This window comes from Colius striatus, chromosome 11, assembly GCF_028858725.1.
Source record: "Colius striatus isolate bColStr4 chromosome 11, bColStr4.1.hap1, whole genome shotgun sequence".
Lineage (NCBI taxonomy): Eukaryota > Metazoa > Chordata > Aves > Coliiformes > Coliidae > Colius > Colius striatus.
This window is the reverse complement of record NC_084769.1, coordinates 22,401,349-22,426,079: the sequence shown is the minus strand read 5'-3', so window position 1 is coordinate 22,426,079 and position 24,731 is coordinate 22,401,349. Positions and strand designations below refer to the sequence as shown.

Sequence of the window (24,731 nt, the reverse complement as noted above, 5' to 3'; positions counted from 1 at the left end):
CTGCATAGAGAAGCATGCCTGGACAACCTCTGATTTCAAAGGTCTTCCATGGAGATATATGCATAGGATGGGATAGAGGGAGTGTTAACAGCAACTGGAAGGTTTTAATGAGATACATGTTGTTTTCCATTAATGTCCTCCAAAGAGAGGGAGGGAGGGAAGGAAGGAAGGAAGGAAGGACACATACAGAAACCAGATATATGCAGTAAATCAATAGCCCATTACATGTATTGCTCATTATTTGCAGTAGCATTTTACATTTCCAGAAAAAATGGAGCTTGACTGTAGGGTACCACAGTCACACCTGTGACTGTGCAACTCACCTTGGAGTCCTTCAATATTAGTGTGTTTAGTACATTTAATGATAGCTGAAACCTGACTTGCCAGTTTTACATCAAACCACTGCAAGAAACTACAAATGAAAGAGGAGTTGTTAATAATAAATTATATATGTTGCTGTCATAAATGAGAGTATGAGTACACACACAAGGCTGGAGTTGTATCAGGTTATATTGCTTCCCAATCCAGATCTTGAAACTACCTCCAGAATCCCAGAATTAGAAGCGTGTATCTTCATATTCAGCTCCACTGCACTCCAATATTAACATGGTTTGAATGGCAAATTACAGTTATGAGATAATTTTGGAAACTGCTAACCACCTGCCAGTGGCCATTCTCCAAGTGAAAGCAAAACCTATCTGAACATATTATTTCTCACCATATCCCTCAGGAGCAGTAAGCTCCAGGCTTGAGAGCAGTACTGTCACCATTTGTGACTGAGGACAGTCAGCTAAGTGAGCCGTCGCACCAGATGTTCAGAATTACATCTTGATTTAAACAATGTGTGGAGCAGAGCCCACTGTAAAGAAAGCTCAGGCAGGCAGCCTCTCATGAAAGGCAGGAGGCAGCAGGCACTAGCGGCTACCACCTCTCAGCTGAGACAAGAATTCACTCCACCCAAATGTAAGCTGTTTGACTGAAGATATCAGCAGAGCAATTTTCAGACATGAAGATGCCTGTGCACAGCACAAATGCTTCTAGAGATGTGAAAAGGGCTCGTCTCAGTTAAGAAACTTGTTGAGTCCAGAGTCTAAATGTAGTCTCACTGAGGCAAAAACTAGGGCAAAACAGCAGGGTTCCTTTCCTTTTGATTGGAGCTTACAATGACATTAAGTCACGTGGAGAGGGGAAATTGAGACTGGCAATACCTTTCATCTCAGAAGGCAGCTCAGAGTTATCAAATAAACCTAGCAAATGGCATACAAAAAGATATTTTTTCCAGTAATGTATAGCAACCCTCTAGACTTCTTCTCTACTAGATGTTATAGTAGGTGAGAATCTGTATTGGATAAATTCTGAGATGGTATTCAAGGATAATATCTACCTAAAAATGACCAAATGGATTAATATTTGCATTTATAACTTCAGTCATAGATATTATCATGAAAGTAGAAAGCATAAAGATGCAAAATTCCTCAGCTCAGAGGATTTTGGATTGAACAGTCTCAGAAAGTAAACTGCAGCGCTTCTATATGTTACTGCTTGAGCACTCAACAGCCAGTGCTTGGAAGAACCACTTTCAACTTGAGAAGAGCCTCAGTGTTCAAGTTGAAAATGCTTTTTAGAAAAGTGTGAATTGCAGCACAGATGTCAAGAACTGCACTAAGATTATTCCTAAACTGCCAAACTACTATAAGAGGAGAACTCACCCTTTGATCATATTTACTATTCCTCTGAATTAACTTCAAACAAGTATCAGGACAGAAGCTCTATCTTCTATATCCCAGGCCCTTATGCCATTTAGTGCTCATCACAGTCTAATATGAGTGCATTATCTAATACAAAATGCATAGTTATCCAGCAGCAGGGCGACAGCTCATAAAATGCAAAGCAGAGGGAAATCTCACAACTCAAAAATTGCTACCAATCTATACCCAGCATTTAATTAGTCAGACAGATTCTTCACCTTTGTTTTGCCAAGTCATACAAAGGTGCAACAGTAAGCAGGTAGGGGTAAACTACAGATGGAATTTAAAGCCTTTACATACCCAACTGAGCAGTGGCACAGACTGCCCAGAGGGGTTGTGGAGTCTCCTTCCTTGGAGGTCTTCAAGACCCCTCTGGACATGTTCCTATGCAACCTGATCTAGGTGAAGCTGCTTCTGCAGGGAAGTTGGACTAGATGATCTCTAAAGGTCCCTTCCAACCCCTACCATTCTGTGATTCTATGATTCTATTATCTTCCTCTTGTTTGCTCTTACTTTTGATATGATTTCTGACCTTTAAAACTGTTTTGAACATTCATAACATCTATAGATAGTGCTTTAGTAACCTGAAGCCTCCCTTGCTGCCTCAATTGCCAGGACCTATTTTACACTTGTGCAAAGGTAACAAGATGAAGCGCTGCTTGAGTATGAATAATTTTGGAGAGAGTGGTGGCAGTTCATGTCTGAGCTGGGTAGGAGAAGATAACTATAGGATGCAAAACCCAGCACAACTGCATCTGCATATAAATAGACTTAATCAGAAATGCAAATTGCAATCAGAAGAAATTTTAAAAGCCTATGATAACTGTGCAGATAACAAAAGGTCAAACACTTGTATTGCTGAAAGGTTTAAACTGTTATCAGTCAGTGGAGATTCTTTCTTTACCAGCAAAATGTGGAAAAGACAAGTATATGCCAGTCTAATCAATGATGGACAAATGCTTTCTGTATTTCTTCTATTATAACAACCATTCTATTGTTAAACTGTATAGATATTTATAGAAACCCTGTCAATCTCAACTTATTCAGGAAGACTCCATGAAACAAGAAGAAAATGAAACAAAAAATAGACACAATAAACAATACACCTAATTTACATGACTGTACAGAGAGGGGATTTCTTTGCCATTTTCACATCCATGCATGATAATCCATATCTTCACATGTTAACATCTTTGCATAAATGAAAAATAAATATTAGTACAGTTTGCCGAAACTGACAGACTGCTTCAGAGCACTGTCAAAATTTGTGGTTTTCTTCTACAGTAAAACATGTCTAAGGCTCAAGAAGAATAACATTTTAAAATGTTACTCAACAGCTATAAATACTGGCTTCATTCACTTTTGAAACAAACGTTTTCATCAATAGCAGCTAAGAAAAGTACTTTTGAAGAGAGGCACATGTTGTGGGATTTTATATTCTAAGATAAGAATAAAATACATCTGTAAGTCTTTGTCACTTCAGGGTATTCTAAACAGAAATTACTGTAGGAGTCAGGATGAAAAAAAAGTCTTAAATATATTACAGCTTTTTAATGTCTTTTGCTGTGAGAGATTCCGATGATTTGAAGCACAAACGTTTACTCAATACGTCTTTCTCCTCTATTAGATTGCCTACAAACCAGTGAGTGAAGAGAGCCATCTAGTGCCTTACCTCGGAATTTTAAAAAGGGTTTTCACCGGATGCATGTCAAATAAGGGAGGATCTCCATCTCCCAGTTCAATAGCTGTTATTCCCAAGGACCATACGTCACATCGAGCATCATATGAGTAGTCATACTGCTGTTCACAAGCAATGACCTATCAGAAAAAAAGCAGAGAAAACGCCACTTTAACTGAATGCACAATTCACACCATCCTAGTATGACACAAAAGTCTCGTCTGAAGTCCTATGTAGCTTTCAAATCCACATCTTTGCCTGTGTATCTTGAATTAGGAAAAAACCCATAAAATGTAACACTAAATTAGAACTTCTCTTAGGTTTATTTTCTTTAAAAACAATTTCCCTCTTTTTTAAAATACATAAAAGCTCCATGGGATGCCTCAAATAGCTATACAAACAACATCACTCTACTAAATTCTGGTTTTGAAACCTAATACAGTAGCAGCAAACCCTACTGATATTATTCTTAACTTTCATGAGTATTCATGAGGACAGACTGATTTATACAGTTGGGTTTTAGTTTTTGGTTTTGTTTCATTTGTCTCAACTAGATTTTAGTAGTTTTAAAAAAATTTAGGAGACAGGAGTCTTTCCTTGGATATCAGAACTGTTTTATACCACAAAGTTGATGCACACTGCCAGCTAACCCACTGTTTGCATTCTAATCATATAAAATGGAACCAATTCTGCATCAAAACATGAGATTCAAACTGAAGTTTAAATTTAGCCCTTATGTTTACAAAGGCATGAGAAAAAAAAATGACAGTTTCATTGCCTTTTATTCTATCCTAATTTAGAATCCAATCTCAAGTTTGTCTTTGCAAATCTCATCAATTAGGCCAACTCCTTTGAAAGTCTGTCAGATCCCTCCATATTGCTCATAGGAGCTTCCAGGATTTTTCTCACAGTTTTAAGTATTGTTACTAATTTGTATTTCAGATAAATCAGACTTCTGAAAGCATGTCCTAGGGTGGCTTTATCTATATTCTAAATTTTTTTTTTCTTCTATGTTACTTCTGAGTATGTCAGGGCTTTGGTTTGGGACAATATTTTGCAGAGATGTCAACATGCAAGTCAATACCTTAGGCAGCCTCTGGCAGAGCGCCACTCACAGCCTGCTGTAAGAAAACCTTTCCTAGAGAAGCTGCTAATTCCAGCTTAACCTCTTGGATACTTTCCCCACAAGCTGCACCTAACAGAGGTATTCCTGCCTTTGGTAGAAATTCTACCCAAAAGGATCATAGGACTTGTCTATCTCTTACCCTGGGACTCAAGACCCCACTATACTGCAGTCAACAGATATTTTATTAGAAATTAAGGGTGTTGAGTACACTAGTTAAAATAATACTGGATTTATTTTGGGGGGGAAGGGGGAGTGGGGATGCTGACTGTCAGTAAAGTTGGACATTAGTGAATTCCTTTGCTATGTACAAATAGTTTAGTTTTTTTCCCAGAGCAAATCAGTATAGAAAAATCAAGACCTTTCCTGAATTCGCTCTCAATCAATGTTTTGACAAGTGCTGAGATCTCTCTCTTTCACTTCAATTTCTCCAGGTTAGTATGTCAAAGAAATTTCTTTTCATACCCTACTAACAGTGGTATCTCCTTTTTATCGTTGTAATGTCAAAGGATCTTCTGGTAGAGTATTACACCAGTGTTTCTCAACTATTGTCTGAGAAATACTGATGATCTGCAAGACATGACAAAGTGATCTGAAAACCATAGAATCATAGAATGGTAGTGTTTGGAAGGGACCTTTAGAGAACATCTAGTCCAACCCCCCTGCAGGAGCAGGTCAACCTAGACCAAGTCGCAGAGAAACATGTCCAGATGGGTCTTGATTACCTCCAAGGAAGGAGACTCCACAGCCTCCCTGGGCAGCCTCTGCCAGGGCTCCCTCACCCTCACAGTAAAACAGTTTTTCTTATGTTTAAATGGAACTTTTTGTGTTCCAGCTTCATCTCATTACCCCTTGTCCAGCTGCTAGCTACAATAGAAAAAAGGGATACCCCGACCTCCTGACATCCTCCATATTTATAAATGTTAATGAGATCTTCAAACAATCTGAGAAAAACACATACATTCTCATACACATCAACTATCCAATAAACAGACTTATGGAAAATGAAAGTGAGTACTGAAAAAAGGGTCCAACGTTTTTTTTCTTCAACTTGAAGAGGCCAAGTTTTGTTAGCCAATGCAGTGTTTTTCAAAGTTGTCACATGAAGATCCTCTTCCCATCTTACTTCTCTTCCACAGAATGTCTTAACTGAAAGTTCTAAAATATTTCTTAGTTCTACAAAGAGTTCATTATAGCCTTGATCTCATCCCAGAGATCTATCTCTTGAGAAAGACGAGTTTTACTGTGCAGTAGGTAGATACCATACAACTCAAGCACAGCACTTCAAAACATCACCCTTATTTCAGAGGCCTAGATGATAATTTCTTTTCCTTATATCATGCCTTACAGAGAAGGGAGAAAAATAAAATTTGATGTAAAAACTTCTATAGAAGGTCAGTGTGGAGATCCACCAGAGTTACTTTAATAACATACTCCAAAGAGGCCATACTTGGTGATGGCTTGAGTTTCTTTCATTGCAGTTTTGCTCAGTGATTGCAAAAGACACTTGTATTCCTTCTTGATTACTTTTGTTTCTTTATACAGCTCCCCAAGTCATCTGTATGCTCAAGGACACCTCCTCAAAAAAATGTCATCTTCTAAGGCCATGACTCAGAAGTTGCAAGTATGTCCAAATGTGACTAACTAAATGCACTGTGTTTTCCTTCCTTTTTTAACACATGAAAAATACTGATGCACTTGGTCAAAAAGCTGCTGTTGCCTGATTCCCATCAGTGTGCCAAACCTTTTGCAAGTTCTTGTTTATTTGTTCTCAAACTTTATAGTGCAGAGGAATATATTTTTCTTTTCAAGGGAAGGAAAAGAGTGACCTGCTCAAGGTCACACTGGACCTAGTCAGCAGTAGCACAAACATAACTGGTCTCACACATTCAAAGACACCACCACTTTTTCTCCATAAGCACATCACAATTGCTTCTAATTACAGGCTGATAGCAAGATTTACAATGTATCTCAGTCTTAGAAAGTTTAACAAGCTACACTAAAATAATATGGATGGGGAAAATAAAGTATACTGGAACTGCTGTTTTAAAAAAGAAAAAAGTCTTTGAGCTTTTCTCAGCTTCACAATGTATTACCCACCAAACAAAGAGAAAGGAAGAAAAACTTCTTGACTGTGAGGGTGACAGAGCATTGGAACAGGCTGCCCAGGTGGGTTGCTGAGTCTTCTTCTCTGGAGGCATTTAAAACCCACCTGGATCAGTTCCTGTGTGACCTACTCTAGGTGGTCCTGCTCTGGCAGGGAGGTTGGACTAGATGATCTTTCAGTGTCCCTTCCAACTCTTAAGATTCTGTGATTCTGTGAATGTATAACCCATCTTTGTATGTCTTCTGCCCTACAGCTAACAGCTACCCCTCCAGTAAATATGGTACAAGGCTGTGAAGTTATACAAAAGCAACACTCCAGTCAAGGGGAATTAAACACTCAGATTCTCCTCCATTTTTGACATCAGACCCTGCAGTGATTCTTTTAGAAAAATATTCCCCTTTAATCTGCAATTCCTTTGTTTACAAAAATTCAGCTAGTGGATCATGCAGCCTGGTATGTTTTAGACGTTGAGCTTGACTATAGTGACATCAGCCTCAATGAAAACACACAAACTGAACTGCTCTTCTGACACTGTGTCTGCAGCATGTATATTAATGATCACTTTGGTCTGAAACAAGTTTTCAGTTTCTGTGGTATTTATTATTAGAATCTTACCAATTTATGTACAACTTACACAAATTCCACTAAAGGATGGATTAAATTGTCCTTGAGGAAAGGTGTACATTGGCAGTTTTCTCTACATGTTGGCTAGGAGACAACACTACCTTTAAATCTGAAAGAGTTCTCTCAGTCATCGTTTACAAGCTAAGACCTTGGGAACGCCTCAATCCTGTTTTGCCTTGGAAACTACTTGAACTCCCCCCTGTAGAGCAAAAACCTCTAAAAGCCAAACAGAAAAAGGAAAAATTCCACAGACTTATTTTTTATTATGTTCCTGTCTCTATTGGGAACTCAGAGATACTTTTGTTTTTGAAACATTCGCCCTTTTTGGTTGGAGTTCTGGAGCTGAGAGTGCCTTTCAGCACTGCTGATGCCTGCTCTGCCCAGTGAGGCATGAAGACTGAGAGCTCAGAAGAAATGATCTGAAACTGAAGAAAATGCTACTTCCTTTCTCTACCTTATGCAAAGACATCATCATATCTGTACCTATTTTATATCCATCGAAATTCCCCCCTGCTTGCACAAGCAAAAAAGATGCATTAGTTTGCTTTGCTGCAAACACTATGTTCATACCAAAGCTTCAGGGGGTAATGTAGTTAATCTTGAGACTTGTCAGCAAACACCATAGGAATAAGCCCGAAGTCTTTCACTTTGGCATGGGCTAGTTAAAGGGTTATGTAGGGGGAAATTCACTGGTCTGGCAAAGATGACACATAAACAAATCAGTGACACTAACTGGAGGGAATTTAGAGGAGCTGGTGATCAAACATTTTGTATGATTTATCACCTTTACTGAAACATAAAACTTCACAGAAATACAAAAGATGATTCATACCCAGACAAGAAGAATTTAGATTCAAATATACCATTCTATATGATTCTGAAATCAATGCAAAGATTTCTTAGAATTTCTGCAAGCCCATAAGTAGAACACAGATGGATTTAAAAGAAGGAAAACAGGTAACACATAGAATGAGTTGTTATTTATACAGTGGCCATACTGACTTGTGGGCAGAGAGGAAGCTTTACATACGTTCAGCTGAAGAAAAATACATCAAATCCTTTTAAGTTCACTCAGAAACATTAGAAATTAACTTACTTTCATTTTGCCTCAATATACACAGTGTGCATATACAAAGTATAGCTGCAAGCATACCAATGCCAGTAACAGCAGTACAGATGCACTACCTGGAGACAATTGCTACCCAGTTAGCGCTGGTGACCCACTCGCAGAAAGGAGACTGGAGTTACAAAGGTTGATGCTTCTGAAGAAAGGCAGTGCTGTACTCAGCTGATGTAGCTAACTAAGCAGCTTATGAGGTGTGTGAGCACAGTGCTGAAAAGCACTGCGTATGTAAAATGGATATGGTACAAAACTGTTACCTTGTGGCAAGGAGAACAAAATTGCTAACTATGCAAGCCAAATGACATAAAGTCACAGAACTTCTGTGCTCCACCTGGCACCATGTGACCCAACAATATTTCCTACATAGGAAATATAATATTAAATATTCTTCCAATTCTTATGCACTGAAAAAAAAGGAAAGTCTTTCATGGTAACATTTAGCAGCACTGGGTGACACTGAATTACCCAGACCAAAGGGATACCTATCTATCTCTGTCCCTCCCTACCCTCAAGCATTCTCACATTAAAAAAAGAGCAAATTTGTTATTGTAATTGGTTCCATATTCCTGCATTTTCTTATTTGGATTTCAGTTCCTTGTATGTCATTAACATGCAGATTTTCCATGGTGTATCAGGAGATGATTATATTGTTAGAAATGTTATCGAAACAAAAAGTAATGAATATTTTAAATAATTATTATGAGTAATAACCTCAATTAATGTTGACTAGTTGAAAATTAATTATATGTCAAGTGGTCAATTGTGTTTTAACAGCTGTGAGTAATCAATTTTTATTTTTAACTCATTCAAGATAAATATTCCTGAGACCATTAGACTGCTCTGGCAGCTGGCCACATTTGAAAGGAAACATAACACCTTTTATTAGACCCAATGATACAATGAAGAAAAACAGGTAAACCTTTGAGCACACAAATTAATTTGTTTTATACCACAAGACCATCACAGCTTCAAGACTACTAATATTAATGTCAGGATCATATTTTGTTTCTGACCCATAGACTTACTCCTGAGCAGTAAGGGTATATACTACACACTTCACATAGATTTGTAAATGTGTTTCACAAAGAAACTGAAAACTTGGAGGTAACTCCAGATTTATAAACAAACACATTTCACGCAAGGATCTTGGTGCAGGGTAGTGTAGTAGTGAAATTATTTTCTCTACTGCTTTTGGCTTTTTGGTTTTTTTGGGTTTTTTTAAATATCCTATACAAAAGTTTACCAATTCCCCTATAGCTGCTATTTAGGTTAGAACAGAACAGAAGCATTTGCAACCCTTCCACATCCTTTCACAAGATTACAGCCATGTTATCAAGGTTATTGGCAACATTCCTTGAAATTCCAACTGCTACATCCTTTTCAACCCCCTCCTGCCATGCTAGCCCATGTGGAGATCCTAGAGGCAAAAGAGGAGATGATGCACTCTGCCAGACCCCACTCTCTACAAAAGAGAGCTCACTGGTGCTGTCCTACTGCACTCTCTGCCTCTCCTGTGTGCCAGCTCCTCTAAAGAATCCTCTTTAAAGAATCCAGTTTAGCTTTCTGAATTCCACTGCTTTCCTTCTGGGCTTTAAGAAATGTCGGCACAACACTTTAATGAAGGTTAATAAACACAGCTTAATAAAGCTTGTGTTTGAGTGCCACAGAAAATTGATGGGGAAAAAAAACCAATCAAGGCAGAAACAGCTATTTCTTTTACTTCTTCATGCAATTCCTAAAGATCTCTGCCCAAAAAGGTAATTTTGTTTAAACATGGCCGTCAACTCTCAAAAGGTGTCATCTCAGAGTAACAAGCACTGTAGTTATATGCAACCATTTAGAGACCTAATTCTATTCCACATTCTATCACTGACCTCTAACTCCTTGAGCAAGTTATTTCACTTCTATGTCCCTCAATTCTTCCACACAGTCTTGCCCTATCTATTTAGAGCAATGGTTCCCATTCTTCCTCCCTCACCTTTCCACACTTTCACTGTAGCAGTTTCTCTCTGGCATGCCCATACCTATTTAACCACATGCACCACAGGACCACACTCCATGCTGCATTTCAAGAGGACAGTTAATACTTCCTAAAAATAATTTCTAACACATCACAGTGTCCCATTGCTTTAACCTCCTGAAAGCATGGATGTAATTTCAAAATGTATGACAAGAAGGCAGTTCCTTTACACCTTTGACCTAATATACTACCATAAATGCCTTCTTTGCTTCAGTCTTTACGGCCAAGGCTGACCCTCGGGAAGCCCAGTCGGCAAGGATAATAGGATGGCCAGAACAGCAGAGGACTTGCCCTGGGTGGAAGAGGAAGAGGTTAAAGGCTCATAAGTCTATGGGTTCTGATGGGATGCATCCTAGAGTGCTGAGATTGCTGGCTGATGTCATTGCTAAGCCTCTATCATTTTTGAACAATCATGGAGGACAGGTGAGGTGCCTGAGGACTGGAGAAAGGCCAATGTCACGCCAGTCTTCAAAATGGGCAGGAAGGACAACCCAGGAAACTACAGGCCAGTCAATCTCACCTCCATCCCTGGAAAGGTGATGGAACAACTCATCCTGAATGTTATCATTGAACATATGAAGGATAAGATGGTTATTAGGGGGAGTCAACATGGATTCACCAAGGGGAAATCCTGTTTGACCAACCTGAGAGCCTTCTATGAGTGCATAACCGGCTGGCTAGATGTCATCTGCCTTGACTTCAGGAAGGCTTTTGACACTGTCTCCCACAATATCCTCATCAGAAAGCTCAGGCAGTGTGGCTTGGATGAGTGGACAGTGAGGTGGATTCAGAACTGGCTGAATGACAGAGCCCAGAGGGTGGTGATCAATGGCACAGAGTCGAGTTGGAGGCCTGTGGCCAGTGGAGTTCCAAAGGGACCGATTCTGGGGCCAGTCTTGTTCAACATCTTCATTGATGACCTGGATGAGGGGACAGAGCGTACCCTCAGCAAGTTCCCTGATGGCACCAAACTGGGAGGACTGTCTGATTCCCCAGAAGGCTGTGCTGCCATTCAGACGGATCTCAACCGGCTTGAGAGTTGGGCAGAGAGGAATCTCATGAGGTTCAACAAGGACAAGTGCAGAGTCCTGCCTCTGGGAAGGAACAACCCCATGCACCAGTACAGGCTGGGGGTTGAACTGCTGGAGAGCAGCTCTGCAGAGAGAGACCTGGGAGTCCTGATTGATAATAAAACTAAATATGAGTCAGCAATGTGCCCTTGTGGCCAAGAAGGCCAATGGCATCCTGGGATGCATCAAGAAGAGTGTGGCCAGTAGGTCAAGGGAGGTTCTTCTCCCTCTCTACTCTGCCCTGATGAAGCCTCATCTGGAGTCCTGTGTCCAGTTCTGGGCTCCTCAGCTCAAGAGGGACAGGGAAGTGCTGGAGAGAGTCCAGCGCAGGGCCACCGAGATGATCAAGGGTATAGAATATCTTTCATACGAGGAAAGACTGCGGGAACTGGGGCTGTTTAGTCTGGAGAGAGGAGACTGAGGGGGGATCTTATTAACATTTATAAATATCTAAAGGGTGGGTGTCAGGAGGTTGGGACATCCCTCTTTTCTATAGTAGATAGTAACAGGACGAGGGGTAATGGGATGAAGTGGGAACACAAAAAGATCCATTCAAACATAAGAAAAAACTATTTCACCGTGAGAGTGACAGAGCAGTGGAACAGGCTGCCCAGGGGAGTTGTGGAGTCTCTTTCCTTGGAGGTCTTCTAGACCCACCTGGACATGTTCCTATGCGACCTGATCTAGGTGACCCTGCTTCTGCTGGGGGGTTGGACTAGATGATCTCTAAAAGTCCCTTCCAACCCCTACCATTCTATGATTCTATGTAATACAGCAATGTTAAATAACAAGCAATTGTTCAATTCACAATGTAACAAAAATTTATGTTAGAAATTATTTAATGCTACCATTCTTTATTTCTATGCACTAAATGTGTGGGATTTTCAAGTATTTCCCCATGAATTAATCATGATGCAAGATAAACACAAATTGTGTAAAAGCAGCAGAAGTTTTCTCTATTCCCATCTGTGACGTTTCCTCCTAAGGACAACCAGTTATTTTTTAAATACTATTTATATACTGTAATAATAAATATTTAAAAGAATATTTGAAATATTACTTAATGATCGTTTTTTAATATTCCTTATTAGAGAAGGTACATAGTTCATTATGTTTCTTTATCATAAAATATGCCTACTGTTTCACTATACAACTGTTTTTAAATGGCTTTCAGGCAGAAAAATGTATATACATCCTTTAAATCTATATTCTGTCTAAGTGGTGGATTCCTGCAGTTCATTATAAACCATCATTTACAAAACTGCATGCTTTGCTGACACTGAGAAGTGTAGTAAAAATTTACATATCAGAAGAGTTAATTTTAGCTAATAAGGAAGATACCTAGAGCTATTAGCAGATGCTGACCTCGAGTCTCATGATGTAAGCAAAGGGCTGGCAAATAAGCTCAGTTGAACTGTGATAAAATGAGAATATATCCAATATTTTCGGGGGAATGTATCATTCTACTTGTTTAGAGTTAATTAAAAACATAAGCCCAAGTTAGTAATGGGTTTCTCTTTTCTGTGCTGCTTTTCTAACTCAGTATTTAACTACACATGAAATGTATTTACTATTATATGGATTTTAAGGTAATTTTTTTATGTCTCCAAAAATAGAGAGGTGAATACAAAAAATCAGCCCTAATCTACCAAAAGATGTGAGGTTTTTTACCAGTTTGGTTGATTTTCCTTTAGATTATGCAGAGGCACAACTTTTTACTGAAGCAACATAAACATTATTCATTGTTTCAGAATTAGACTTACTGCATGCACATCTGATAGATTTGAAGTTTAAAAAAAATAGAAAGTAACATTGAGGGGGGGGGGGGGATAAAGACTTTAAACTATTGTCCTAACACTTCAGAAAATTCTCCTGATACTCAGATGTACTGAGTATTATCCCAGCAAATACGCTCTGATTCAGCAGGAGAAAGGAAAACAATCTGTTGTGTCTGGGGCAGTCTTAGTGATGATTACCTCATCTTGGCGGAATGGGAACAAATACCTAAAATACAGAGTTAACACAGCTTTCAGTGATACTGGGACATCTGAAATTCCTCTGAAATCGATATCAAAACAGCCACAATTTTACCTCTGGTTAAATTTATTATTACAGAGCTCATATGATACCATTACCAATATCTCAGACTTTCCTGCTCTCATGTATCATATTTCAAAACACAATACTTCAAAGTATCAAGTCTGGTTTAACTATGTTCCTTTTAAAACAGAAATACTCCTACACCACTGTAACTTTTTAGCGGTTACCAGTAAAATATAATATAGCATAGTCCCTGTGATTTTGAATTGCCTTCAGCATCTTTCTAGTTCTTTCTGAGTTCGAGTATCATTTTCATTTTTTATTTCTGTTCTTAAACTAGATTTAGCCCAAAGAAAACCTACACACATTCTAATTGAGCTTGCTTCAGGAGTCAAGTTTTCACCTAGATCATGATAATACAATTCTATTTGGGAAAAGGGAAAACTGCAATTCTATTTGAAAAAAAAATTGTTCAAGTTCTACACTGGAGGTTGAAAGCAAGAAACGTTAAGGTTTAGAACTAGAGACATAAATGCAATTCAGTTCAAAAGTTTAAAATCTGATTCCTGCTGGCGTTCAACACAAGTTATTTCAGCAAAATAGAAGCAGATTTTAGGTAATTTAAATGTTTGGTGACAGGCAACTCTAAATAGCCACCATACTTAAACTATGCTGCCTTATTTACCTTTTTTTTGGCATGCTTGTGTTCAGTGTTCCTGTTTCTGCATGTTGGTGTTTATGTAAGACAACACCAACTAGGTTAAACAGCAGTAACTGATTTTCAGTGAGTCTAAAGTTCTTTAAAGTTGCTCTCAACCTGCTTCTGCAAGGGGGTTGGACTAGATGACCTCTAAAGGTCCCTTCCAACCCTACCATTCTATGTTCCTCTGTTGCTTCCATACAGCCTAGTTTTTCCTTGTATTTTCATTTTTCAGCAACACTTTTGTTAATTGCATGCTTTATTCAAACAAATGCTTAGGGACAAAACTTTTTGATTTGTCCTGTTGTTTCTAAACAAACCTCACAGTCATCAGAAAAAAAAAAAGTTCTCTAAGATGTTTGAGTCACTCAAAATTGTTAAGCTGCTGCTGCTTTTTGTGCTGCCAGTAAGAGCAGAACTGAACAGAACACCTTACATCATACTCACTGCTATTTTCCCATGAACTTTTGCTATTTTAAGTAGGATGCAAAACTTCATCTTAAAATACAATGTTTTTCCTCATGAAACAAACTGTTCCTAATCCAGGCTGATCTAGTGATTCTAGTTTCCACCATATTTGTCTCCTGCTGATATCCTGTTATTCCTATCTGTTAGATTGAATAATCTTGTATCATTCTTCCTCAGGTTTGATTTTCCCAGGATTTACCCTGGAAAATATTCCCTGTCAGCTTCATTTCACAAGGTTCACTTCTCTGAAACACCCCACTAGTCTCTTCCTGCAAGGCAAGCTTTCTCATCTCCCCTCTCCAATCCCCCTTCAGATTAAATCCATCTTTCTCAACTTTGGATGAGATCCCATGATTGTTTTATTCATTGACTGAGGCTCCTGTGTATCACACACAGGTAGTAAAAGTCCAATTTAAAAAAAAAAAAACAACACAACCCAAACCCAGAAAAAAGTCCCACTCTACCTGTTTTCTATTTCTCTGAACAGAAACATTTCCTGCCCAGATATACATTCTATCCTATGCCAAGGCATTAAGAGTTTTGCAACTGTTAAGTGCTTTTCTAGTTTTTGCTGATCTCACCACAGCCTCATCTAGAAAACACTGCTTCTAAAAAGCTGTTACCCGAGCAGTTTTTCAGTTTATTGCAGTCCTAATCTTTCATCTTTCACATAAAAGTCCAGCTGCACATTCTAAAAATACCAGAAAGATCCTCCCAGAAGGGTAAATTGCACCTCAGGTGTCAGTTGAAATATGTCATTCATATGAACCCAAAAGAAAGCAACTGTAGCGACTTCAGCACCAGTGTTAATGCAACTTGTCATTTAAGCAGCTTTAACAGCAGCGGAATGGATACCTGAGCACCTTACAGCTGTTTTGCAGACTGGTGCATCTATGAAACCTGATCCCCATGGCTCATATGTGCACACATTTGTGATATGAGTTACTATGCTTATAATACTGGCTTTGTTATTTGGACAAATATTTTCAAAACAGGAAGCATCCAAAGCTATTCCTGTTCCTGTTTTGATGTGTTGTGCACATAACACATCTTCGTTACATACGTGTTGTATTTTCAGTTCAACATTTTTCAAATCAAGATCTCTACTTATTTTGTTGGCTTTTTGCCTCGAGAATTAATATTTTTTAGCAGGATGGCAAAATAAATTCAGTACGATTACTGCCTTTGATGGCAATTACACAAGCAAAGCTGTACTGTAAAAATAACTTCTAATAATTCAAGTTCAATAAAATATTTTTTATGTCCATTATGTCATGAGGAGTATTTTATAAAGGCTTCAGAATATCTCCAATCAAGGTGATTCCATAAATAATGCTTACACAATGGTTTCTAAGGTATCTTGTGTCTCCTTTGTGACGTAAACCGGTTGTTATGGAGATGGTAAAATATCAACCATTCTTTGTTAGGCTGTGCAAGATCAATTTTGGATCCATTACAGCAGCTTCTTTTCTGTGCTCAGCTATAATGAACCTTCCTTAGCAAAAGAAACAAATGTATAAAAAGTTGAAAATGTTCTAAACCAAACATTTGCATGAAGCTTTTAACAGTCAGACATACAGTTTGATATACAGAAACAGACCTTTGTGCATGTGTAACATTCAAATTTCATCTCAAATTCCTCAGAATTCAAGTAAATGCAATGGCCTTCAACAGAATTGAGACTACTACTCTTATGAAGGTTTAACAACTTATACATAAAAAGACCACTCCATTTTCATTCTCCACTTTTTAATTTCATAATTATGCCTCATAAAAGTATTTTTTGTAAATATTTTGTGAAGTAGAGCAAAGATTAACATCTTTCATCCCACATTTACGGAATGTAAAGAAGGGACTTTTGTTCAATAGTGTGTTAACACTTTCTAGAGCTTCATGAAACAGAAAGGTTCTATCTGGGGAGTAACATGTAAAAGTATGGTCTAAGTTACTTGGCTAGGCCAACTGTAAGTTATTTTTCTCCAGTTTTAATCTATGTTATCCCATGTGTCTAAGAGTGTAGGTACCCAGTCAATGATTAAGGTTAAAGAACAAATATAGCTGAGTCGGGGTTTTGCAGGAATGTGGGATTCCTCCTCCTCCCAGACTGCATTTAGAAGTACAGACAAGCACAGCAAAACATACAGTAACTGACTGAGAAGGCATAAAATTTTAAAGGAGACCTTCAGTTATTTGCAGATTACCTGTACTTTGTAGAAACATTATAAAGAAGAAAATAATGAAGATTTATAAATCCATTTTGTATATTAATGCATTGATTTTACTGAACAGCGGCCTAGACGTAAAGTAGTAATACAGCCATGGGGGAGGGAAGAAAAGATACCGTTGTCTTCTATCATGTGAAATTGGCAACAAAGTATGCATTCCATTGAATGGAGACAACCCAGACAGCAAGATTTGCCTACCTCAGGTGCCATCCAAAAGGGTGTTCCCACTGAGGTGTTTCTACGCAGCCGTGTGCTGGTGAGCTGGGCTGAAACACCTGCAATAGAACAGATCCGAAAACTTGGCTTTACACTCATTCTGTCATTTCAGTCATTTTGTTCCAAGTATTTAGAAAACAAACCCCAAGCCTGGCAGTAGAGCTGCAGAACATCTGGCAAAAGTATGTGCAGAATTTGTACCAAATTATTTCATTATTTTCAGCTTGCCGTTTCCATTCAGAATAGCTGAGAGGTTTTTTGTGAATAGTTCCCAGTTTGAAGCACTTTCAAACTCAAAAATTCAGTTGACACTTAAATATCACAATTGACTTTCTGCTGTTTTCATGAGTATGAACAGCAGCTATTCAAATTACAACTTGACTTTAAAACTTCCATTTCAGAAATTTACTCCCTGAACACTAGAGTATATGCAGAGGCTCCTGTTCAACCACACATTTATGTGCTTACTTAAATCTTTCCCTGTTGAGAAAATCACCGAAGCACAAGCTCACACCGCAGCTCGTATTTAGAGAGTTAAGCACATGCTTAAAACAAAGCCTGTGCTTCAGTGCTTTGCTGACTCGAGCTGGACAGCTGAAACACAGATGAAAAAAGTAAGAAAAAAATAGAGCAAAATCAAACAACATTAACAAATAACAAACTTTCACAGCAAATCCACCGTGTTTTGGTCAACATGCAATTGAATTGTAGAGTTCAGGAGCATTCCAGTAAGTTGATACAAAACCTACATTGACTTAAAAACATATTTCACTTCAATATTATATATTTAAAAAAACAACACAGTGGCCTGCTCCTATGGCATTACACAGAGACGAAAACAGGCAGAAACAAGAAATGTCAAGAAATGGGGTCTCATAAATAACAAGTTCAGTTATTTTATTGCTGGCTCCAGGATTCAATTCTGTATTTATTTTGCAGTGTGATTGGAAGTCTTTGGTGATTTCCTGAGTACCAATGTAGAACGGCTAACAGCCAGGACCCGCAGCAAGCCTCTGTGCACTTAACTCTGATCTCTCTTCAGCTACCTTCATTTGTAGCTGCTATCTATGGACACTCCAAACAGTGCAGAATACCAAAGAGCTGAGAGAGGGAGACAGCAGGAGAGAGCAAGCTTGAACATCAATGAATGACAAGCTACAGACATTTTGGGGTGACTTACACTGTGATCAATATTTTATTTAAAGGTATCATGCTGTCAAGAGCACTTGAGGGAAAAAATATGCGTTACATTGAAAAAGCAAGTTGTAAAGTCATGTAATAAAGGCCAAAAAAGCATCTCAATTACAGATATCTGTGTAATCCTCTCTGTGACCTAATATCCATATGTACAGCCTTGAATATTAAGTCATTTTTTTTTCTTCAAGATTCTGTCTCATTCTGTGGACAGAATGAAGAGTGTTCAATGAACAGGTAGTCACTTAGTACTTTTTATACCCACATCGATTTGAGTTCTAGTTACTAACTTAGTAAATCAAATCCTATGCTCAATTTTAAATTATTATTTTCTTTTCCTTTTGACAACATTTCCTTCTCTCCTCATCAAATAATAAATCTCCTTAACATTCCTGCAAACTGAAAGATGGTTACTAGTTCCAGGGATTAACCTAAAAATATCCACAGCATCCACTTTTCTGGGGTACTTAATCTGAGACCTTTCCCTTTTCAGGCACTCCACGTGCCTCAAGTAATAGATCTCAGCTGCTCTTCAAGAACACTTAGCTCTTCTGCAAAGGAGGACAAGATGTTTCAAACTGGCTATCGGGAAAACGAGGACCAGAATGGCCACTTATAAAAAGTTTTATATAAGTGATATGCCAATATCACAGAGAAACGCTGGAAGAAACAAAAATAACCTCCAATTTTATGCCATTCAACTGTCCAAACTGTGACTCCCTTCTTTTCCTGAACATCTTACATTCTTTACTACGTATCTTCCACTTTCTGCAACAAATGAGACAAACAGTTCTACAAACATCATCCTGTGACTCAGTTCTAATCTGTTCCCAGAGTTCCTTTTGTGACTATAGCAGCAAGCTAGAGGGGAAAAAAATCACACCATAATGAAAGCCTGGAGCCTGATGATTCTTTAGTGAGAAAGCCTGCAGGTATGTGGGCATTTCTTGGCTCTTATGTGTTTCATAAAAAACACTCGAGTTTTAATTCAAGTCTTTTTCTAAGGTAGTCATATTTGTTGTAATTTTATAGTGTTACTGTTGTAACTTAAAAAGTTGGGGAAAAAACCCCTTAAAATCTAAATGTGGAAGCAGAGACACCCATGGGACACATGAAAAGTTGGGATTCTCAGTCTCCTTGAATAAGCCACTTAGAGTTGCAGCACACTGATCTGCCTTTGGAGGCCAGAGCTCCAAGCTGAGATTCCACTGCAGCTAAGGCCTTTGATACATCTAATGAAAATGTTTTGCTCTGGGGAGAAAAGCCAGCTTTTCGCAGAGTGGAGTAGTTAGAAACAAAGATCACACTGCCTAAATTCCCCTAGATGAGAAGGGATATCTCTTCCTTGTACTAGGGCAGGGACTCATTCCCAGTATTGCTTCAGGCCATATGTTTCTCCCTGCACTAATTTTTGCCTTTACCATTTGACATAATGAATTTTTGTCCCTAGAAGACACTAAAGTCTCTTGTTTCCCAACTTACTTCAGTATCTTCAAGAGATTTTTATGTTACATTTATAATTTTTATGTTAAATTTATAATACCATAACAACATCGGTATTAAGTTTTCTTTCCACTGCATAAATTTAGTATTTATTCTTTCAAAAAAATTACTATTGTAGAAAATTTTGTCACATCATTTTACACTACTCTCTTTTGCGAATGTTTTTCTTTACCTTCATGCACTACTAAACAAACATCTGTTATTCACACACTATTCTGAATTACTATTTCCTTATGTGGTATATGGTTTTATTAATAAATCATACTGCCAATAATCTGTTTCTGTTACCTTTAATAAAATTGTTCATTCCATTGCATACATATCTGAGGAACTACATTTCCTTATATTTCTAAGTGCATGTTTAAATGGAAAAAAAAAAAACCTGATGAAATGAGTTAAATTCTATTGCCAACTCTCCTTCTATCTACCTACCTTTCTGTCTATCTGTCTCTCTCCTATTTCTTTGGCAATTTCATTTGGCAATTCTCAAATCTAACAGCAATAATCACAAATTAAATGGATGTTGGTTTTTGGACTCAAGGGACCATTCTACCTTCTGCTCAGAGGGAAAAAATATGCTTAAGGCTAGCAAAAGCCATTTCAGAAAGAAGAATGTTTCCTTTTCATATGCAAAAGAAAGAACATCTAAATTTAAATTAGGACAACTGCCCTGAAACTGACATTCCTTGCGAAATACAAAAGAGCTTTGTAAATAAAATGACATCTTCAGAACAATTTAAAATTCTTAAATCGTTATGTTTAAGCTTTTAAGTTAAAATTCTATTACTAATTTTGGTTAGACTTTTTATTCTTGCTGCACTTCCTTCTCCATTTTTCCTCCTTAAAATAATTCTGAGTATCCTTCTGAAAAACTCTCTCACTACGGCATTCTGCCTTCCCAGGGGAAAGTAAACAGATGCCTTTGGCTAAACTGCATGTATCAGGAAAACAAATGGGAAGTGGTCATTACCAAAGTCAACGAGCTTGACTCCACCTTCTGTTGTCAGGAGAATGTTGTTCCCTTTCACATCACGATGAATGATCCGGTTATTGTGTAAATGCTGAAGGCCCTATATACCAGTAGTAACAAAAATAAGTTTACTCCTTTATTTAAAAAACAATTACTCTACTATTAGGGAATGTAATGAAAACAATCTGCACATACTCCATAGAAACATCTGTCCACCAGATTACATGCTTGATATAACCCCTGCTGTTATAATAGCCTACATAATATTGTCAACATTACCATACTTTATAAATGGAAAATGAGACGAGTATGAGACGAGTAAATTGCACCCTCTGCTGTCATTACAAGTCCAGTGAACATCCTTACCAAGAGAGCACCATATAAGATGTAAGAGATTATAGCTTCATCCAACCGTTGGCCACACTTCAGCAGGCCTTTGACAAGGTCAGTGACAGAACCACCATTGCATAGCTGTGAAGGGGGAAGTTGCAGAAGAGAAAAAGCAAGACAAAGCCTCAGTTACTCAAGATCCTTGTTTAGGTTGTAAACAGCTAATGTGCAAACCTGCATTGCAACACAAGTCTAAGAACAACTAGACTTTTAGTGTGCAATTACTTATGTTGACATTCCACCTTAGAACATATTTTATTAGCAATGTGAATAATAAATCACAGCAACCTCAATGAGGGGAAGGAAGTAAAGACTGAAGATTATGAAGAATAATTTATAAAATGTATAAAATCAAAATATTATTAACAAGACTGTATTTTGTTGTTATTAGAGGATTTGTAAGTCTAATTTACATTATTTGCATATTTCCACAATAATGTGTGCACTGTCTATTTGAAAGACTGCTTCTGTGCAAAGAAAAGGCCAGATAGAAAAGACTGATGCTGTTGATAACTGAGAGGCAACAAATTACAGTCATTTTAAACTTTCACTCCATCAATGCTCCTGCTGGCAGGCAGCATAAAGTAGACAGAAGCCATATCTCTGTACTCAGATTTGACGGCATATGCTGCCAACAACTGAGATTAAACATTCTGATCCAGAAAAGCAGGTCCTTGCAAGCATTTACCACTAACAGGCTGCAGTACATCAAAAGATGAGGAGAAAAAGTAAAATTAGAATCTTTGTAAATATATTTTCACCCACATCATTAGTTTACTGTTCATGCTCTTCTAAACAACTCTTCTTTCTCCATCTATGTTTCTGCCATACAGAAACCACAGGTGATTCAACACAAGCTCATTTTGTGTTATTAGTATTAAGATGAAAATCCTACGGTGTAAATCAGGAGAATGGTATGAAAACAAGTTCTACAAACTCTCAAGTTGTGCATCTCTCAAATAGCTTGTATGAATCGTGTATCAGTTCAATCACTAATTTCTTTATGTCAATATTTTCCTTCATTTGTTACTGAATTTCCCTTGCATCAAAAAATGTCAAAAGATTAAGTTCTAGTTCATGGAAGGACTAGATCACATGATAAGACATCCTTAATCTAAATAAGTTCTTGAAGCGAAATTTTATCTTTGAAAACATTGATGAGCTCTGTTGGAATTTGACTTTGCTTTTTAAGTAGGGAATTTTATTGTTTGCTTTTTTTAAAAAATCAATTAGGCGAGGCCATTCTGTTCAATATAAATCATCAAATGTATTTAAAGGACAACTGTCATTGTCTCCTGAGAGAAAGTACATGTTTTCCTTCCACACTTAACCATTTGCTGACAAGCTATTAAGTCAAAGATTCCTCTTTATTGCTTCCATTGCACTAAGTGTTTTACTGAGAGATAGGCTGTATTAAACTTATCTCTAGCCTGCAAAAAAAATATAGAAAAGTATCCCCTCACTTAAAAAAAAAAACAAGCTGGTTGTGACTGAAAAATGATACAGACAGACAGCTGTTTGGTGGCATATGTTAAATGAATGACTGACTCTGAAAATAAACATATCCCACAAACCTAACGCAGCTGTCAGTGACACTGTTCTTCACAGTCAGTAAAGAACTATGACAAAATGAACTTGTAAATGTCATTACCACTTTATACCTACTCATCATATTTTTTAAAATAGAGTGATGCACATTTAGATTGAAAAGTAGGGAAGTTTGCTTTACAGTCATCTGTGGTACACCTACCCAAGAATTGCATCATTACAAAAATTTATTAAAGTGTCCACTTTTGCTATCCTTCCTCATCCTAGGCATTTTTGAAAGTATGGTCCTGCTTGTAATGGGTAAATATGGTAAAACTGTGCCTAAAGGAAAAGAAATTCACCTTCTTAATACAAATGTTAGAAGTCATACACCCAATGAATACATTTCATCAAAGACTAAGGGATCAAAGGGAGCACTTTGTATATTCTCTTTTACTGAAAAAGCATGATTAATTTATAATATAAAAAGTAACTGCTATGCATACATATATTTAAAGACAAGAAATACTTTGCCTTGTCTGGTAAATTTATCCATATAAAGAAAACTTTTTAATGTCAAATTTCTTTAAAGCTTTGGATAATGTGGACCAAAAAAATACCTGAAATGAACATCCTTAATTGCTAAGGTCTGTACAAACACCCAACTTTCTCAAATTCTACATTCAATTTTGTTACATGGACTATGTCACAATTCTGCTTTACAAAATTGTTATATGGAATACCACATGTGCCAATCAGATACACTACACTTGCATAAAAAAAAAAGCAAAGCACAAGGGAAACCAAGCCTAAACTCAACACAAAGCCAACAGGCATACAGTAAAAAACAATACCAAAATCCTAAAGCTTCTTTTTTTAATGGTTATGAAATTTAAGGTGAAACATATCGGAAAGTTTTCATTCAAGCTGCACAAATCTGCAGTACATGGAAGTTGGATGTATTGTTGGGATTGCACAATTCAAAGTGGAAATAAAGATTTGCTGTTCCGATTCCAGTCACTATTCAAGAACAGGGAGTATAACTGCTAAAATAATCAGTAATTTTAAAAGTGTGTGTTAACTTTTACCAGTCATAACAGAGAAATGTTTGAATGGTCTGTTACTGCTTACCGGTCTGTGCAAAAGCTCTGTACCAATTAAGCCTAGAAAACATCTGGAAGAAATCCCCATCTTGCAGCAATCTTTGGCAATCACTTACCTGGCAACAAAAGTACCAAAATACTTTTTTCATTGAATAAGAATACTGATTGCCACTGAACAAGAAGAGTTAATAGAAGTCATTTCTGTTGCTACATTTTCAACAACAAGAAGCCTCTAGTTTTACATTACCACAACTAGACCTTCCAATTATATTGTCTCTGTTCACTTTTGCAATAGGCAGTGTGTTTGTTGACTGTCCTCCGTGTTACTACATCATCTTTTGCACTCCCCTCAAGTGCTTGAGCTCTTCAAAAGTTTAGAGAAATGTCTTCTCCACTGTTTCCTCCAACATAAAATAAAAACCAAGCTGTTTTTAGACAAATTATTCTTATCAAAATGATCTGCTTGTTTGGCGGGCAAAATGCAGCAACTTGAACAGATATTAAATGCAAGGACATTCCCTATTAAGTAAACTCTTAAGTTTAGATGAGATTTTCAACCAGTCCTTCCATTAACAGCCCTAATCAGACAATCATGAAAGCCTGTGACTCTTCTAGCAATAAAAACTAGAAACTCAACAACATTTGCTACTTAAAATGTAATATTATCAAAATGTTTTTACCTCAAGTACTAGCCAGAGCTGTCCTCCCACATATTGATCTGCTTTGTAAAACATCCCATAAAATCTAACAACATTAGGATGATTGGGAAGAAACTGCAAAATATTATATTCTGCTTCAATTTCTTCATCTACATCCTAAATACAGAACACAAACATACAGAGCATAGAAACACAGTTAACTCTGTACAAAGCAAGAACAAACTCTTATAGAATAAAAGAACC

At 37.5% G+C, this 24,731-nt stretch overlaps 1 protein-coding gene across 1 annotated transcript in view; it reads right to left on the bottom strand.

The window, feature by feature from the left end:
* The window catches only part of MYO3B (myosin IIIB), a 177,825-nt gene that overhangs the window by 150,376 nt on the left and 2,718 nt on the right, over positions 1–24,731 (bottom strand). The window contains exons 3-7 of the mRNA XM_062005192.1: positions 24,510–24,644; positions 21,176–21,280; positions 20,810–20,909; positions 17,125–17,201; positions 3,421–3,566 (exon numbers count right to left, since the gene is read on the bottom strand). Of these exons, the coding sequence (XP_061861176.1) occupies positions 3,421–3,566; positions 17,125–17,201; positions 20,810–20,909; positions 21,176–21,280; positions 24,510–24,644 (563 nt within the window). The remainder of the gene's footprint in view (positions 1–3,420; positions 3,567–17,124; positions 17,202–20,809; positions 20,910–21,175; positions 21,281–24,509; positions 24,645–24,731) is intronic.